The following is an 18,737-nucleotide window of genomic DNA, read 5'->3' as shown; positions in this document are numbered from 1 at the left end:
TTGGCCGACTCTGCTGCAATATCTAGTGTGCTTAGTTTCAATTTTTGTCGCTCGAACGATAGACGATGAATTATCTACTCTAGCGTAGTGGGGATAGTACGCATCTTAATTGAAAAAATTGTTAACATAAAATCACAAAATTTAGACATGTATGCACTATACTAGATCACTGTGATCCCGTCATTTTTTAAAGGTCAGCACTTCGAGGGGTGACCTAGACAGTTCAAGGTACTAATTGTTAGCAGAGAATCACTTTATAAGAGATTATGGACTCCAGCTATCAAAAACTAGATAACTCGAAACAGTCATTTTTACGAGAAAGTTTCTTTATGAAACAGTGTGAACCCTAACCATCGGCAATCTAAAACATCTAGATGAGCCTAGGAAGTTTAAGGTAAAACATCAGTAAACTATTTCTAACCAGACTTTCCGAGCAGACAGTTCAAGGCATTAACTTTCAACAGACAACGTTTTTATAAAATGCTCTGGACCCAGATTATCAGGAATCTAGAAAATCTAATTGACCCAGGGCACCAACCAACTTCTACTCAAAACTCAATAGACTCATCAAACACGTAAAAACCTAGTAAAGCGTAGATGGGTCAAGGCAGTGGCCTGCAGCAAGCGATTCCACCAAGCTATGGAAAACGCAAAAAATCCAGTATTCTGTAGACATGTCAAAAGGCAGTAGGTTCCAGTAAAACTGCATAAAACCTTGTGTTCACAGCGTTCCGTGCGTAGGAACGAGCGTAAGTAGAGAGCGACGCTGGGCAAAGCATCGCCTCGAAGGTTGCTGTTAATGCTGAATTAATTCGAGGCTGCTCGTTAAACGAGACAGAATCGAAGCGGAGTGAAGCCGAGCAGGGGTGGAAAAAAATTTAAAAAAACGAGCGAGAGCGAGAGAGAGAGAGAGAGAGAGAGAGAGAGAGAGAGGTGGGGAGAAAGAGGTCCCTGGCCGGGAACCAGCGTTGCCAGGACTCTTAAGGTAGCAAAGAGAACCAGGTAGCACAGGTACACGTAGGTGGAGGGTGGTGGAACCGGGGGCGGTGGAAGTTAAGACGTGGGTGAGTGTGAGGGGCGACGAAGGTGTACGGCAAGCACACGTATCCGCAACACAGTGACTGGGTCGGTGTGCATCCGGGGGCCGTGTTTCCCTCCCCTGCTAACGCGAACGGGGGGTGTGGGTGGTTGGGTGGTTGGCTCGGCGGAGAGGTGAGGTGAGTAAGGGGATGTGCTGAGAGGCTGGGAATCGCGTTCCAGCTAAGCTGAAAGGGGTGGACAGTGCGCAGAACCCGCCCCCACTTTTCGCGGCGAAGCAGAAGCCGCCGGCTGCTCGCGCAAGCCTTCATCCCCTCCTTTGGGACAGGAAGATCGCCACCCCCGAACGGACTTAAACATAGCACAGTAGCTCGCGAGCACCCTGTCTGGAAAGGGCTCGACGCGCATCCGTGTCGACGAAAAAGGTCCGTCCATACGTGTACGGCGACTTGGGGAGCACGCGTGTGACCGACGCGACGCGTGAACACGCGCGCGCACGCGTGCGTATCCGCGCAGAAACGTACACACGAACTGTTGTACACGGTCGTGTCAGAAGGGGACTGTGGCTGTTCGAAAGGCCGAGTTTACCTTCGAAAAACCACGGCGTTCGAAGTGCGCCACCCCCGACCGACGAGGAGGGAATCGGCGAGCGACGGTTCTTCTTTCCGGCTGGTGACACTGGACACGTCTCGACTCTGGATGGAACGGGCGGTCCCAGGATTCGGGGCGATCGCCTTCGACCGCCCTCGACGGCTTTCAGGTGACGTTTCTTGAAAAACAAAAAAAAAAAAAAAACAAACAAACACAAAGCGATCGTCCCGTAGGCTTTCGAGTGCGCGAATCTTCGAAGTTAACAGTCGACGTCTCGTCAGACGGAGAAGACGGACTCGGCTGGTCCGAGATCGTGTTTGGAACCGACAGAACCGGCCCCCCGAGCCTCTATCTACGAACTTTGAAAGTATCGTTAGACCGCGGCCGATCTTGAGCGACAAGCTTGCACACGTAAAAAAAAAAACAAAAACAAAAAAACAGTTCGAAACCGGTCACTACTGCCATCCGTGCATCCGATGAGAGAGCAGATTACCTGATCCTCTGGAATTTTTGTGTTCCAGGGTGGAACTGACCAGCGTGCCGGGTGGCCAGAATGCGATGGCTCATCTTAAAAAACGGAAGCTGGAAGCAGAGTCTATCAGCCCGAATCCTAAGCAACCGCAGCAGCAGCAGCAACAACAACCGCAACCGCAACAGCAACAGCAATTGCCGCAGTTTCAGCAACCATTGAACAACAAGAAGTGTGCGCAAGCGACCATACTGCAAGAAATGGAGACAGCTGATGCTGCTGCGAAACGAAGGAGGAAAAGCGTGCGCGACGACGAGACGAGGAAATTGCTCGAGGCCAACGAGCTGAGCAAGAGCATACCGTTGCCGCAAAAGAAACGGGCGTTCAACGCACCGAACTCTGGCAGTCCAGCGAGAAAGTCGAGCAAGCACTCCGAGGAACCCGAAGACGATGAGACTCTGATCAGGGAGACGGAAGCGGCGTTGAAAAGCTTGTCAGGAAGTTGGCCCGGTCCGAGAGGTTCTCTGTATCAGAGAGGCAACTCGGACGAGGACAAATATGAGTCGAACTTCGAGAACCTGTTCGAGGAGAAGAAGGACAACCCGAAACTCTCGCCGTCCTCGGTGTCGAACTCCTCGACGACCAGCAACGAAGCCGGCTGCTCCCTGAAGGACGTGATAACCTTCCGTGGACAACAAGACCGGAATGCAAAGTCGCAACAGCAGCTGAAGCAACAGGACGCCATCAAACAGCAACAACACGCCGCGAAAGTGAAGAAAGACTTGGACAGTTTCATGAAATCAGAAAACGAGAGTGCGGGACAAGTAAACAATGTGAACGAGCCAGGGAAAATCCGACCGGTGCCCGTGAGATCGTTGTCGAACAAGGAACGCAATGACAGGAACCTGGTGGGCGGTCACGTGGATCCTCAAGGTCGGCAGGTAGACAAGTACTCCAGGTACGATCCTCCCGACTTCAACGAGCTGGTGGACGATTCTTCGAACGAGCTGGAGATCGACATGTCGGATCCAACCACCGAAAAAGACGACGCGGACAGAGACAAGATGAACGACAGGGACAGGGACCGGTCGTGTAGGAACGGCCAGTCGCCTCAGAACGCGGCGAGGCAACAGCAGCATCAGCTCTACGCGAACTATCACAGACAGTACAGTGAAAACAGCTTGAAGGCTCTGCAGATAGCTACTTCGAGCCCCTCTTCGTCATCTCCTCCGACGAATTCCCCGTTCTCGGCAACGTCGGCGTTCAGGCCGCCGAATACTGACCATTCGAAGGCTACCGGCCGCGGAACACCATCGGTGGCCGTGCCTTCCGCAGCGATACCACCCATCGGCCCGTACCCGGCAGCAGCCACATTCGTGGGTTACCCGACACCTGGTCCTGGGCCCACGATGCCCACACCGCAACCTGTTACCGGCATATCGACCTCCACCGAGGACAAACACCCCTCCACGGTGTCGCTGCTGCAGCTGAAATCCTCGAAAGAGGAGACCCATCACGTGGCGAGGCGGGAGGTTCCTGCAAGTTCTGTTCCTGGGACGAAGAGTCCCACGGGTCCTCTTCCAGCAGTAACCAGTCCCGACTCCTCGAAACAGTACACCATCCTCCAACCGGCCGGGGTTGGCTCCAGGGCGGCCAGTGCGATTCAGGACATAGCCAGAGAGGGAGTGGTCAGTGTGACCGCCGTGACCAGTTGTAGCAACACGAACGCTACCCCGACGAACGGCAGCAACAACGGGAACGGGAACGCCGGTAACTGTGGCAGCAACGTCGCTGCCAAGAACACCAGCAGCAACGGTAGTGGTAGCGCGAGTAATAACGTGAATCCGAGCGGTAACGGGAACGGTAGCAATGTGACCAGTATCAGTATCACCCCTGTCTCGACCAGCACGACTACGTCCAGCCCGACGAGCAACGCCGACGTATTGTCTGGAAGTGGATCAGGTCAGCAAGAGAATGTCATGAAAATGCCGGAGAGGCCTGGCACCTTTGACGGAAGCAGGCCGGGAATGTCCATGTCTCCGTCCAGTCTCAACAGAGGTGAGGAATTCCAATGTCTTATCGTATCGAGCCCCGGCGCTGATGGAATCTCAACCATCCCCCGCGAGTTCTGTTCCGAGTCCAGCGATTCTGGGATTCGGTCTCTCGAACGTGTTCCGCTCTACCCGTCTCGAGACTTTAACGACAGCAAATACGGGCTGCTCTCGAAATCGCTCGTCCCCTGGTTCGATCCTCTCCTAGGTAAATAGAGAACGATTTAAGAAATTCGCGCAGTCATTGCTAAGGGCTATAGCAACTCCGGTAGGGTTACCGTTCGTCCGCTCCGTCCCCTGCGACAGGGGGACGAACGCATTTTCGACTCACCCACGTGCTCTCTCTTCTTTTGTCTCCCTCTCGATCTCGCTCTATCTCGGCCGAGTTCGCCTTCTCTCACTCTGTTGCCCACTGTCACTTTCTCTCTCTCTCTCTCTTACTTTCTCTATGAAGTTAGGGCAGTTAGGGTAGCGCGGAAAATCAATAATTACGAAGCGAGGGGCGATGACTCAAATGGTGAAATCAAGGTCTCTCAAAGTAAAGTTATTCTCCATATCCTACGCTCTATAGCTATCCTGTCCTCGCCTCTGCCAGCGCGTCGACTCTGTTTGTGCTACTCGTAGGAACTCGCTGACTGTCGACTTTTTTAGAGACGCTCTTAGATTCGACCGTGAAACTTAAATCAATTTTTATATTTTATCTGCCTACCGAGAAACTCGACACTTCGGGACACCTAGCTACGATACCAACGATGAAATGTTTATCGTGTTACAAAAATGTTTGGCAATTTAGAAATTCACCTCTTCGTAGTTTAGACTTTGACTCTCGTATTCTTACGGTATGCACTTGGACAATTAAGAATTCGAGTTTTCTTTTATGATTCCGTGACTAAACTACTTCCAAATTTCTATTGTACTTTAACATTACGAGACGAGAAGGATCAAGCTGTCTTTCGAGTTTTTCTCACATTCTACATATTTATGTAAAATATTTGCCAAATGATTGTATCATATTTCTTCCTCTTGCGAAGGGGAATGGCTTAAATAAACGGACCAAGGGAACGATTTAGGCTCAACAGGAAGTATAAGGAAGGAGCGGAAAGAAGTGTCGCATACCTCGTGGTGGAATGTATTGCGTGGTGTGACAGGTGGGAGTTCGAGTGCATTCCGGGGTCTTAGGGCAGCGATGACACGATGTGCTTAGGCGGTGAAATTTGGGGTTGATACCACGTCATACGTATAAGCCGCAGCTGTCAGCAGCTAGAAACGTGACTAGCATCCCGGCCGCACCACGCTACCTTATTACCACCGTGCGGCTCCGCTGCCTGTCCTCATTATCCCCTTAGCGTTTTCTCTGGCTGAACCTGCGGAGATGAACATTCCTGAAGTGAATTGGCACGGATAGACGCGTAGAGGGAACGCGCGCGCCGCGCCCTGTGCCAGTATTCTTCGATGATCTTGAAACACGGTGATATTCCGTTAGCGAAGTTCCACAAAACACAAAAACATAATCCTCTCTCGCCGAAAGGTGAACCAGCAAAAATTTTCGTGCACCGATCACAACGAAAGATCGCCGGGTCTCTCTGGGGGATTATAAAAGTATTTCTCGCAGTACGTGGAACATTTTCGTGATAATTACGCAAACGGAAAGTTCCATTATCAGGATTTATTTTCAAAAATTTTCACCGTCGAGCTGTCAATCTCGCGGCGCGGTCGATCATTAAGAGATCTCTGGGCCGAGATAGCTCGGGGCAATCCACCGCCACGGAAATCTCGGCGAATAAACGCAGGCCCGCGATAAGTGGCCACGATTAATCGCATACTTACAAGCGTGACGGCGGTACAGGCCTGGCCGGACCCCGGGCGGAGCCGTAGTTTTAATCGGCAGGCTCGTTCTCCGCTCCGCACCGCTTCTGATCTTTTCGATTTAGCCGTCGGTTCGCGTGCACCGTTTGCGTCTCTCTCTTCCTCTCTCTGTCCCTCTCTCTCTCTTTCTCTTTCCCTTCCTCCCTTCCGCCCTCGGCGGTTTTTTATTTTCCCTTTCTGTTGGACGCGCGCGCGAACACAACCGGCCGCGTAAGAGCGTGTTGACACGCCATAAAACCGCTATCGGGAAATCCGTCGGCCGCAAACACCACCCTTTCCGCGTTGAAACCGCCGCGCGGCAGGCAGGGTTGGCCTGGCTAATAAAAAAATAAACTGCCCTGTAACTCAATTTTACGCTGCCTTTGCGACCGCACGCATAAAAAGGACCTTTACTCGCGCGCAGGGGCTTCTACCCTCGCGTTAAGGGCGCGCGCCGCCCCGTGTAAATACGTGCCTCGTGATTGTTCCCTGAGCCGCTTACTCTTTTTTTTTAGACTCCTTCGTCCACCAAGTCCGAGAAGTGATCGCTCGAGCATCGGTTAGGATATCTTCTTCGCGACTCCTTAGAATGTTTCCTCTTCGCGAATTCATCATGAACCTCGACGCTACAGGACGGTTCACCGGGTAGCAAATACTCTCTTTTCCTAGGACTATCCAATTAACAGATACACAGCCGTCTGTAGTAGTCTATCTAGAAAAAGTGTTATCGATCTCATCGCTGACACCTATCCCTTCGGGGATGACGACGGATTGTCAGTTTGCTTGTGTGACGTTATATAATATTACAGGTGTTACAATGATCTTCTGGCGATTTAGACTTCTTCATATTTTCCCTAGCTATCTTAAAATTCTAAGAAGCAGATTATAATGCATGGAAGCACGTCGCATCTAATCATCTAACCTCCTTTAATCGATTCGGAAATATTCCACAGGGTCAGTACGGCGTACCGATGTAGGGTCCGAGGAGTTAAGCGTAGCCGGAAAAACGCGTTTCTCGTTGTGGTGGTATGACGGCAGCTCTGCCATTCAGTACGCTACTCAGTGAATCACCCTGTAGTACCGGGGAATAACTGACAGTTTGCCAAGATATTCTTAAAAGCGAATGTCAAGCGAGTACGCCTATAAACTTCTTGGTCTCCAAGCTGACTGTTCTAGGGTTAGTCTCGCACCCTCACGCACTTACGCACACAGGCGCGCGTAAAAATACCCGCCGGAATCGAAGATTCTTGCTCGTTTCTTCTCCGATAAATTATAAAGAACGCGGCGAAAGGTTGCGGTATAGGGTGATTAAAATAAACGTGACCCTATTTATGAACTCCGATCGTGGCGATTTCGTCCCAAGGTCTCGTTTCACGGCGATTCTTCTCGCGAGAGTTTCTGCGATTCTGGTGGAAAGAGAGCGCGCGAATGATATGAAAGAGGACCAGAGAGAGAGCGAGAGAGAGAGAGAGAGAGAGAGAGAGGCCAACGCGGCACGCGTCGCACGGTCACCGGGCCGAATGAATAAAACAATCCTGGTGTTTATGTACACCTCTGGCCCTCCCGCGGTGACCCTCACGTGAAATGGCAACAAAATAACACAATTACACACTCGGCCACGGCCTCACCCTCGCCACGGCCGGTGCTCATCCTCGTTCTCGCCCCTCGGATCCGCTTTTTCCTCTTTTCCCTCTGACCCTCTCCTACCAACGTGCCCGCCATGGGATCCCGTAGGGAAAAGAGGCGGGGGCCTTGGAACGGGGAGAACGGAGAGGCCCGACCGACTCGTTACAAGTCTATTCAGAGATCCGGAAAGAACAGCGCGTGCCGGTATTCATTTTGTTGACCGGAACCATTATCTGCCCCTTTGCTCTCTCTTTTTTTCCTGTCTTTCTCTTTCGTTCTCTCCTCGCCAGAGCTTAGGCGCCCACCACCCGTTTTAAAACCTTACGGCTAATTTATTAATCCCGCCGGCGGCCGACCACGCTCGCCCTCACTTAGTCGGTTTACCGATCTCTCTTTCTCTTGCTCTCCTTCTTTTTTTATCCTGCCACTAATTAAAACGCCGGAATCCCGGTTTACCGTTCTTTCGCCGGACTCCTGCCTCCTTTCTCAACGTTTCGTTGACTACGCGTGCCACGATTTTCGTGCCGGTTTGCGGTCAATATTTCTTGCGGTAATGCATATTGTAAGCGTAATGACGATACAGCGTTGGCATTGTGTCAGCATATAATCGTGGGTGTGATTACTGAAACAGGAAATTATTGCAGCGTGTGCGGTTGTGTGAAGAGATCGTCTGTGGGTTAAACTGGTGACTCTTCTTGTGCGTAGTCTACTTGTGGTTAGAAGTGTTAATCCAATCTTCTTGTAATCAGAAATGACATTATACATAGCTGAGCTGCAGCAGAGCGAATCTAGTGGAGCAAGTAGATTGAGACAGTAGACAGACACGATTCTCGGTAGCTTCGTCCGAAGCAGTAAATAAATACTTGCTTCCTACATGTAAATCTTGCGTCTTTAATCAATAATCTTTGAAAAATAAATGAAAATCCTGGAGTAGTCAGTCTCCGTACTTCGACCATAAAATATTTAAAATGTTACCTTAAGATTGAAACATCGACACGCTATATCACTCTCATAACTCCCACGACAGTTTCCTCTCGCGTCCTGAAAGATCGTGCTCGTTAACCAAAGTGAATTCCAGATGAAAAATCAGGACTCCGTAATTTTTCGTTTCATTAACGGCGCCCTGGGTTCCCGTGTTCCTTCGCTTCACCGAATAAAGTATGTCGCTAATGACGTCACGTATCGTAATCCAATTTACGGGAAGGTGGACCGAGAGGAGGAGAGCGTCTAAGCAGGGATCGAATCGGTTCCCTCCTTTGCTTCTGGAACGCGAAATGACGGGCTGATGAAGTTTCCCGGCATCCTGGTGACCGTTTCGAGGTCGGCCGTAGTTGGCTGGGAGAGGGATCAGGGCCAGAGGAGGATTAGTCGACGACAAAGTTTATAAAAGTCTGCTCACTCCAAGGGACAACCCCCCGCGGCGGACCTAAAGCCCACCATTCCCCTTCAGGTTCCTCCCAACAAACCCCTCTAGCACACGTGACGAACCTACCTATGCGCCGTTAGAGCCGTGCTTCTCGTTTTAACAGACGTCGAACTGGTTCCACACGTAGGATGAAATGACTTAATACGTAAGATAAAGATCGTAAACCCCGCTGAAACGGGATTATCGCACCGAAATCGCGGAATCGAATACGTCCCGGAGCTGCTCCGAGCTCGGATCGGCCAACAGAAGTTAGTTTGTGGATCTAATTCGAACTCGGACATTTACTGTGCATCGTGCAGCTTTGCGGAATCAAATTAATTGCTGTACTGACGTCGGTGATGTTTATAATCACTGGACTATAGGATCTTTGCGCTAGAAGATGAAAATTATTATCGGTTTGCAAGAAACGGGAGCAAGTCGCAAATTTCTTTCGTTCTTTGATCATTTTGACCAATTAAAAATAATAATACATTGGTGTTTTTCTACTTTATAATGTGTTGCTTTCTCGTCATAAATCCATAGAATTAACAATCCGATATTCACCCTGAATCAAACATCCTAATGAAGACAGAAAATTATTTAATGCATAAAATAATTTAGTGCATACTTATTTTTTAATTTTTCTGACAACCCAACGTTGTGATAGTTACACGTAGATCAATTGCTAACCAAAAACGAAGGATATATCAAAAGCAAAAATCGATCTTGTGAACGAGTACGTCTACTGAAAAAGATTTTTCTATGAAATAAAACGAGCTGAAAGTTGGCAGTAATTTCACAGAGAAAAGTTCACGTGGCAAACGAGCGTTATCTACGGTGTAAACGTCGATGGCTCTACGACCCTATCTATGTCACGCTCGTAAGTGAGTGTTAAGTTGCCAGTGAACGATGGAAGTCTTTACCAGAGAACGAGCAGCGCGTATCCTATAATTTAACGGATCAGAATAATAGTTCCCGCTGGACACGGGTAGGCCTAATCGGGATGGTGATCATCGCGGAAAAGCGTTATTCGCGCCGGGATCAGGTTGTGAATCGCGGCTGGGGCGAAGGGCCAGCTAGTAGATGGTCTCATCCGAAGCGGATTGGTACTTCTGGGCTACGTACAGGGTGCTGGAAACCTATAATTGCCTGGTCACGCGAGGTCAGCCCGAGAACACGAACACGATCGTACGTGACGTGCACCATACAAGCCATTAAGTTGCAGCCAGTACACGGCAGATGGTGCAGGTTGCTTGAGCATGTCCCCGATGCAATTTCGTGACGGTCGCAAGAACGGGTCGGGGAAAAAATTGGACAGGATTTTTAGAAAGTTTCGACACTTAGATTGAAACAGCTGGCGATTTGCTGCCTGTGACGTTTTATTACCGGCGATGCATGCGCGGGCACTCTTGGTTCGCGGCGAATTCAGATTTCGCGAGCTGGTTTTATGCTCGGGCACGCTTTAATTGTCGGGAATTAATACAATCGGTATTAATACAATCTTCGGGACTCCTCGGTAATTTTATCTCATTTTATCTCTATCACAGATTTCATAGTTTCTTATACTGGACAATTGCAATAATTTGTGCACGACTTGAACATAAAACACAACTAGTCACGTTTCAATGTAAACAGTTTCATTAATCAATTATGTCGCCACTTGTCACCACAATTTTCTGCAATTGTCTCGCAACATTTTAGAAGCTGGTGAACTCGTCCTTCGTAGAAATTGTGTGGTCGTTCTTCAAAGAAGGTCTTGAAATGTCTGAAAATCGAGCACATACGTTTGCAATGGTCGAATAATTGTTTTAGGGTTTAAGAACTGTGAAGTGGTACAGAAATTATAACATAATGAGAAATTCGTGGCTCATATATTTGATGGTTCAGTTTCTTTAAAACAGTGAAGGGATTGCTTCCTCCTGTTACAGATAGCCTCACACCGATCGCGAGTACAGTGTTAATCCCTGTGGTTTAGTTACGAGGCAGGGAAATCCCAGTGGTTACTCGCAAATGCATAAATCGTGCGATGAAATCCAAGATGGCCACACGCAGACATTTTCATCCCCTCGATCAATATATTAATTTCCTCGGTACCTGTTCCAGTCTTAAAGGGTCAAAGATACGCGCCGAAAAATTCTAAAATACAACGAAGAAAACAGCAGATTTGTTTCGAGATACGACACCGTGAGCGAGCAGCACGAGCTGCACGCGAATGTTAATAAATATTGTTGTGCAAGCTGGATAAAGGTACTATGCGATAATTCATTTCGATTCGATTACGCGAGTCACAGCGGCAGTTTTGGATCGACAGACATTTTATTTCGATTCGGCTTCGTTCGCGGAATCTGCGCGGTTATTATGCATACTCTCTCGGATATCGATTTTCACGGTTTGTTTGGCGGTCAGAGCGAAAGTGGACATCGGAATGTGTCGCGCGTGCTGTCCGTATTACAAAGACCGTCCGCGGTAACAATATTTTCCCGGTGGACATCGGGGCCTCGCTGTCACTCGTACAGTCAACAATTCAACCGAGATTCCGATACGATACGCGGATACGTATTTTATTCACAATCAAACCGGCTTGTCGCGGTCATTAAATTCAGTTGGGAAACGACGACGGGACCGCGCGATGCACTGTGCGGGTGCTGCTGGTTACTCGATATTACAATTACGCGGCGCATAATCGATAATAATTAAAGAGCACAATACGATCGATTTAAACTCCGCCGTTCATTGAATCGGAACTGGCACGCTTTATCTGGCAGCGACAATTACGTCGAAATAAACCGGCGCAGCACTGGCTTTTAGTTTAAATTAAACGGCTCGCTATCAATGAGATCGATGTTGCGTCCGCGATTCGCGGTGAAACAGCACGCGTTAACAATCTGCATACATGAATGGCATCGTTGCGAGTTCCTTTTCATTCACGGCGATTTATATGTACGCACGTGTCAAACGATGCGAATGGAACACGTAAAAATTGGGTAAGCGTTGTTTAGTAGAATAATGGTGGTTCATTGAACACCTCGATTATTCGTACCAGTCGGTAGAATATGAGTGTTCGGATAGTAGAGCATTTACCTAGCTGCATTGCTAGATTAAATCTTTATTATTGTGTACAATGAATCGTGTTCCATATGGATCAATGTAGATTAAATTACCTACGTCTGTAACGAGCATTCGAATAATCAAGGCTCTAGTAGTGTATAATAAAAATATTTTCCTTGACAAACGAGAAAGTCCAACGGCAAAAATTGATCCCGCTAATCAGATCTGAAGTAAGGGTTATTATTTAGAATTTCGTTTTAATAGATGGTAGTTAATACATTAGAGGCTTACTAACTGTACCAAGGAAATAAAAAGAAAGTTTCTTTAAGAACGGAATGGCAAATGAAGAGGGGCGTACATATTTGCGTTTAAAGTCCACGATGGCGATTGGCCATACGAGATCTGACCGATTGCCGTGATTTGATTTGTTACAGAGGGCAACAAGTGCCCGACCCCAGGCTGCACGGGGCAGGGTCACGTGACCGGGCTCTACTCTCACCACCGCAGGTAAGCAATTATCGGTAATTAACCTGCGCTCTGCACTTTGCCCTGGTCGATTAGACACCTACGCACTACGAGGGAAACACCGAAGCCCGAGCCGTGTGCGAATCGTTACCGACACTGGCAAAGCCGATTTGGCACCTCGAACCGTGACCGAATCCTACTACAATAGACATTGTCGATTTTGCAATAGATACCATCGGGAGTGGCCATAAACTATCCTTCAATTAGAACCTCTGACAAGATTGTGGAACATTTGGCTGATAAACCGTACGATTTCTCCATTGCGAACGTTTGTTTAAAAATACAATGAGAACAAAGAGGAGTGTATAATTTAGTGGCAAATGAATATTTTTGTAAACGTTTGAGATTTATTATTTAATCATTGATATAGCGTTGTCATCATTTCTAAATTTTATAGAACTCTTGGTACAAAAAGTTCCCGTAGTATTCCTGTAATTTGAAAATGTTTGTTGCTGTACGTAAATTGCAAGAAGACCTTACCGTTGTTTATTACTGTGATTCCAGCCTGTCCGGTTGTCCACGGAAGGATAAACTGACGCCAGAAAGTGAGTACCGAGAGCACTGTTATACTTATCGTAGTTACATAGATGCATCTTCTTTTTGCGAGATTGCCTTTTACACGCGACAGGGCAAGGCAGTAGTGAGCGAGCGAGCAAGCGAGCGAGCGCCAATCACAGTTCAGTATTCCCTCCCTATAATTCCGCTCTTCGAACTCTCCTTAGGATCGCTACCCCCACCAACGGCAACTGGCAGTGGGCGGGTCGAATGTCGCGTGCTCAAGCCGTCGGCCAATGAAACGATTCCAAAACAGTGTCCGCTGCTCTCTATATTCGCTGAACGGCGAGACCGTAGCGAGGGAATACTGCTTACATTTTTCATTCGTCTAATCAGCACCATTCAACGTAATTCCACCGATACATCTTGTATAATTTGACGTGGTTTTCATTTTTTCTCGCGTACACGTTGATTTCTAAATTCGTCTAAATTCCGAGGCTTCCTCGCTTCCGGTCGATACACAGCCACGCGACACAACGAAACGAAAGTGAAAGATATCTGCTTCACCGTGACGTATAATTGGTAACAAAAGAAAAAAAAAATGAAAATGATACACCGGCGCGTAATCGCCCGTCTCTGTGTGTGTCTATGTGTCTGTCTGTTACGTACTTTGTGCTTTTCGTTTGCGGGGTAGAGAGCTTTATTGATTGCGTTCACTTACGTTTTGATTTATCGTTCTGTTCGTAGTTACTCATTATCAGTAGAAAATTATCACCACACTCTTTACGTACTTGGTTACGTTGGCCGTCTGGAGAACTCGAGACACGGGCGGCACCGCCACCCGGTAGATGCGTAATTAGCGCACGCCAGAAACCGAACGGAGGATATCTGCGATTGAGTATAATTAAACGGCGATCACACACTCCTGCGAACCCCTGCAGACACGTCCGGGACCGTACAGGAACGCGTCACAGAAAAATCGGACAGAGAACACCTGTAAATTCTCCTTCTCTCCTCTTTCGGTAGAGAACGATACGTGGGACTAATTAGTCGAGATGGAACTCCTCGTTTCTCAACACTAGGTTTACGGGACCCGGCAAAATGACGGGTTCTAATATTTTTTATTTACAATTATTAAGACTCCAAAGATACATCCATGAGGAATTATTCAATAAATTTATTTCTCTGGGTACATGTTATTTAAAAAAATGGCTACAAATTTGGGCAGCACATACTTGTTATTTTTATAAAGTAATGTAAAATAGTCACTTTCAGTGCTTCGTAAACCTAGTGTTAACTGACAAGCAGACTGCGGATCTTTATGCGAAAACTTTCTGCATACGTCGTGAGACATAGGTGCCAAATAAAAGTATCTTCCTGTCACTAACGCTAGAACTACCGAGTATATTTCCATGTATTAATCACGAAATTAAATTTATTAAAACTTTATACGATTTTGATATTAAAAATTTCGTCGTTTTGACTAGTTCGCTAGTTCTAGTGGTAATCATTTTAGAAAGATGAAACCGTTCGATCGATATTCTTATCCTGCTGCCTTAACTCGCAGCTATAGAGTTGTTGCCATGAATGCATAAAATCCGTGGTCTACTCACAAGTCCTTACTTTTCAGTTTCGTTCCAAAGAAGGTTGAATAGCAACACATTGTGTTAGAACCGAGTCCTGTTTTAGACTTTCAAACATTTAGAAAAGAGAAGAAAAAAAAATAGTACAATGGTTTGTCAGACTTTTCTCTGATTTAATAATTTCGTAAAAGCATTGTCTGTGAAACCGAGGAACTTGCAAATAACATGCAGCATCCGACGAGACTCTGAACCACCTGTCCCGACACAGAACACAGCCCGACCACAATATACACCAACTGCAAGTTGTTGTCTTATAATTTTTCACTGGATTGATTATGTCTTGACTTGAGTTTCTCTCTACCCGCTCGGTATACTTGATTGTACTGTTCTACACATTGATTTTGTATTTCATCCCGTGACGTTTGTTGTATCCCTTTATTCTCTCTCTCTCTCTCTCTTTCTCTTTCTCTCTCTCTCTCTCTATCTGTATATCCTCCTTATTGTTCCTGTTTGGTTCTCTCCCGCCTATACCGTTGACAAAGAGCGTGTCCGAAACGTACGATCACTCGGAACAATTATACTCAACGCATACGAAAGGAACGATAGCACCGAATCCTTCCGGCCGTGTTCGATGTGCGCGTGGATGTGGCTCGACGGTTATAGCGAGCCCACGGTTCTGAGGAACGTTTCTGTAACCACGCCACGTGTCTCTGGGTTCTCGCAGTTCTGGCGATGCATGAGACTATTTTGAAATGCCCGACGCCTGGTTGCAACGGCCGTGGCCATGTCAGCTCGAACCGGAACACGCACAGGAGCCTGTCCGGATGTCCCATTGCCGCGGCCAATAAGCAGGCCGCACGCGAGGCACGACACAAGGCTCAAGGTAAGGCGGATTGGCACCAACCGGCCCTCAAACGTGCCCGGAATTTCGCCCGCACGTAAATCCACGCGTGTGGCCACGAGCCCGTCGCGAAATCAGATCGGGGGACTTAAGCTCCACGGCGCAGCAAACCGGGCAAAGTAATCCGCCCGCGAGAGACCCCGGATCTTTTCGTGCTGGTTCTCTCGTTCACGCGATCCACAGTTTTCCGCCGCTTTTTTTTTTTGTTTTTTATTTTGTCCGATTGCGATCGCCGATGCGAGCAACGCCGTTCCCCGAGCAGCTGGATATGTAATCTCAGATTTCGGACTTTCACTGCCCATACGCCAGCCTACGCTTTTCACTGCGAAGGCTTTTATAGGCTACGAGCCGAGTCCTTTTAGAACTGTTTTCCTTCCACAACGTTCCGCAAGCATTGCAATTCGTTGCTAGCTTTGTCAAGGGTTAGAACACACGCGCGAGATACGATATCGATGGTTGTTCCAGTTACAGCGCTTCGGGAACGCGGGGAAAATAATTCCAAAAGGATGCGGCTGTTACCCGAAAGCCTCAATAGTAAATCAAACAGTTGCATGTGTAATTAAAAGTTATCGTTGAAAAACTTACGAGGTGTATTCAGAAAGTAATCCCTTCGTTCAATCCTTTGTCCACGGACAAGGACTCCAAATTTGAGTCCAAGGACTCATAAATTTCATAGTCGCTTCTGTATGAAACTGTGTCGGGTCCTGAAAGTTGGAAGATTTCAAGAAGACGACACGAGGCAAACGTATAGAAAGTCGTCAACGCATGACTTACATCGCGGACAGCGTCATACTACTACACAGAGATTCATCAATTAGATAAATGTAGGATCATTTGAGAAACGATGTAGGAACATAGTTTAAGGTGTACAAAATCCAGTGGAAGTAGAATATTTCGAAATTGAAATTTCGCTCCATTCATAGAGCCAACTGGAACTTACTTTCTGGTTACCTCGAGTGTTTTTTCTATCGATGATCAAGGTCCGAAACAGTGAAATGTCAATATTAGATCTCAGAAAATTCCAGGAAAGATGAATGACGCTGTGGGGAACACTGATTTGGATCGACCAGTTTGATCAGTTGAGATCGCAGCGTGGAGATTTGAATGCTGGCAGTGACTCTCCGGGAAATACTATCGGCTGAAAATGTCAAAACACACAAGATCTAAGAATACAACATTTAAACTATTCTTAGATAAACAAATTTTCATAGAAATACCGCAACATTCGAATCGTGTTTTACGTGTCATCTGAAACGAAAAGCAATTACTTCTGTCTGGCCAGTACTTTGAATATTTTCAAGAATCGATAAGAGAACGAAACGCAACAGTCAATCTGTCTCATTCCCACAGCTTCACTTCGATTCAAGTTTCCAATCAGCATCTGGCTGCACGCCCTACGCACCACTGTATGCGCCACCGTAGTTGCAACATTTCATTTTAATTTAATGCGTAGCGAATACAAGATAATACCACTACAGTATTGTCTCGATATATGTCGCAAATACCTGACAGATAAAAGTCGCAGAACTATCCACTCGACCGTGAGGTATACCCCGTGAGGGGCCGCGAAGATCGAGAGGAGTGTAAACATGTGTCGGGTACAACGTGGATCAAAGCATAGTATCTCCTGGACGATATATGTCGCTGGCAAGAGCCATGTTGTTGACATGTATCGAGAAAACACTGTATTAACAACATCTTAATACAACCACCAACATAAAAACTTCACATAAACGCGAAATAAACTTTGACTGTTTACCCCAGTGTCCGGAATCCCGCCTGAGTACATCAGTACGAACCTGTTGCCTCCGTCGATGGATTGCAAGAGCTACTCCCAGTACGGTTCCACGGCGCAGGACACGAAGCCTGTGCTGAATAGCCTGAGTTACGACTACTACGCGACGACCAAGGGCACCGGGATCAACGTGAAGCCGCCGAAGACTCCCGAAGAGAGCCCCTCGTCCCGCACCGCCAAAGTAGTCCCGAAAACCGAAAGCATGACGCCGAGCGGCAGTTGCTGCAACACGTTGCCGGCTAGAGGCCAGACCACGTCGGACTTGTTGGTCCCGAAAACGGAAGACAGTGCCTCCTGTCGAGTGAACTCACCTCCACCACCCCCACCACCTACCGTGAGACCTACCTACGACTCGTATATGAACCAAGACTCGAACTCTTCGTCGTTGTCCTCGATGGACGCCATGGGATCCAGGGGATCGATCGGGGCGACGATACACCATCCAAGCCAGCATCCTTCGCACCACGTGCTGCCGATGCAGCCTACGGTCGCGTACCCCATGCCGATGGTCGAGGACACCAGGATGAGCCACCAGATGTCCCAGAGGTCCCCGTACGAACCAGCGGCGATGATGGCGGCGGCAGCAGCCGCGGCTGCAGCAGCCACCACCAGCGAGGAACTTTATCATCACAGGTCCGCGGAACACGCGAGAGCCTACATGCATCCGGTGACGAGTAACATCGCCAGACCGGTCGTGTCCTATTCGAACGAGATCGCAACAGCGAGAGGATACGAAAACGCCGTGGCGAGCGCTGCCAATCATCGACCTTACGATCCTGGTACCACGTCTGCGTACGAGAGATACGATACTCAAGGCTGTCCACCCATATCCTCGCAACAGCAACAACAACAGCAGCAGCAACAGCAGCAGCAGCAACAACAGCAGCAGCAACAGCAGCTGCATTCAAGGACGAACATGTATTATCTGGGACAAACCGGGATGACGCCGGAGGAACAGGAGCGGGTGTATCATCAAGAGGCTGCGGCCGCCGCGCAACAGCATCAGATGGCGATGGCTGCTGCCACGGCTGCTGGGATGATGAAGACTGAGGATGGTGAGAGGCTTTTGCGATGCTCTAAACTGTCTTCTTATTCGTTACTGTATTTTGTTATGGTTACTTGTGGTCTTGTCGAGGTGGGGACGACGTTCGGTTCCGGACCCATTTCTAGTTTAGTTTAATCCATATCCTGTATCTTCCTCATGTATCTTCGACTTTTCAGAATCCGAACATTTCGTCTGATCAAGAATATTTTCATCTAAAATCGAATGTATCTGCTCGTACCACTCATATCACAAAGTCGAGCGCAAAGAATTAATTATTTTAATTGTGCAAGCGTTCGCGTAGGAATTGATTTAGACATTCA

General features: G+C 47.9%; 1 protein-coding gene across 11 annotated transcripts in view; it reads left to right on the top strand.

Annotated features, from left to right (window-relative positions):
- LOC143352728 (uncharacterized) overlaps positions 1–18,737 on the top strand; it is a 242,042-nt gene that overhangs the window by 204,165 nt on the left and 19,140 nt on the right. For 9 of the 11 annotated variants that reach the window (XM_076785462.1, XM_076785460.1, XM_076785465.1 and 6 more), the window contains 5 exons: positions 2,151–4,156; positions 12,508–12,580; positions 13,103–13,143; positions 15,401–15,559; positions 17,342–18,427. In XM_076785462.1, coding sequence (XP_076641577.1) covers positions 2,151–4,156; positions 12,508–12,580; positions 13,103–13,143; positions 15,401–15,559; positions 17,342–18,427 — 3,365 coding nt within the window. Of the gene's footprint in view, positions 1–1,680; positions 1,799–2,150; positions 4,157–12,507; positions 12,581–13,102; positions 13,144–15,400; positions 15,560–17,341; positions 18,428–18,737 lie in introns of those variants that run through there. The other 2 variants (XM_076785466.1, XM_076785467.1) reach the window with 2 other exon arrangements.

The sequence above is a fragment of the Halictus rubicundus genome, chromosome 3, assembly GCF_050948215.1.
Source record: "Halictus rubicundus isolate RS-2024b chromosome 3, iyHalRubi1_principal, whole genome shotgun sequence".
NCBI lineage: Eukaryota > Metazoa > Arthropoda > Insecta > Hymenoptera > Halictidae > Halictus > Halictus rubicundus.
The sequence above is the reverse complement of the archived record's forward strand: the minus strand, read 5'-3'. Positions and strand labels throughout refer to the sequence as shown.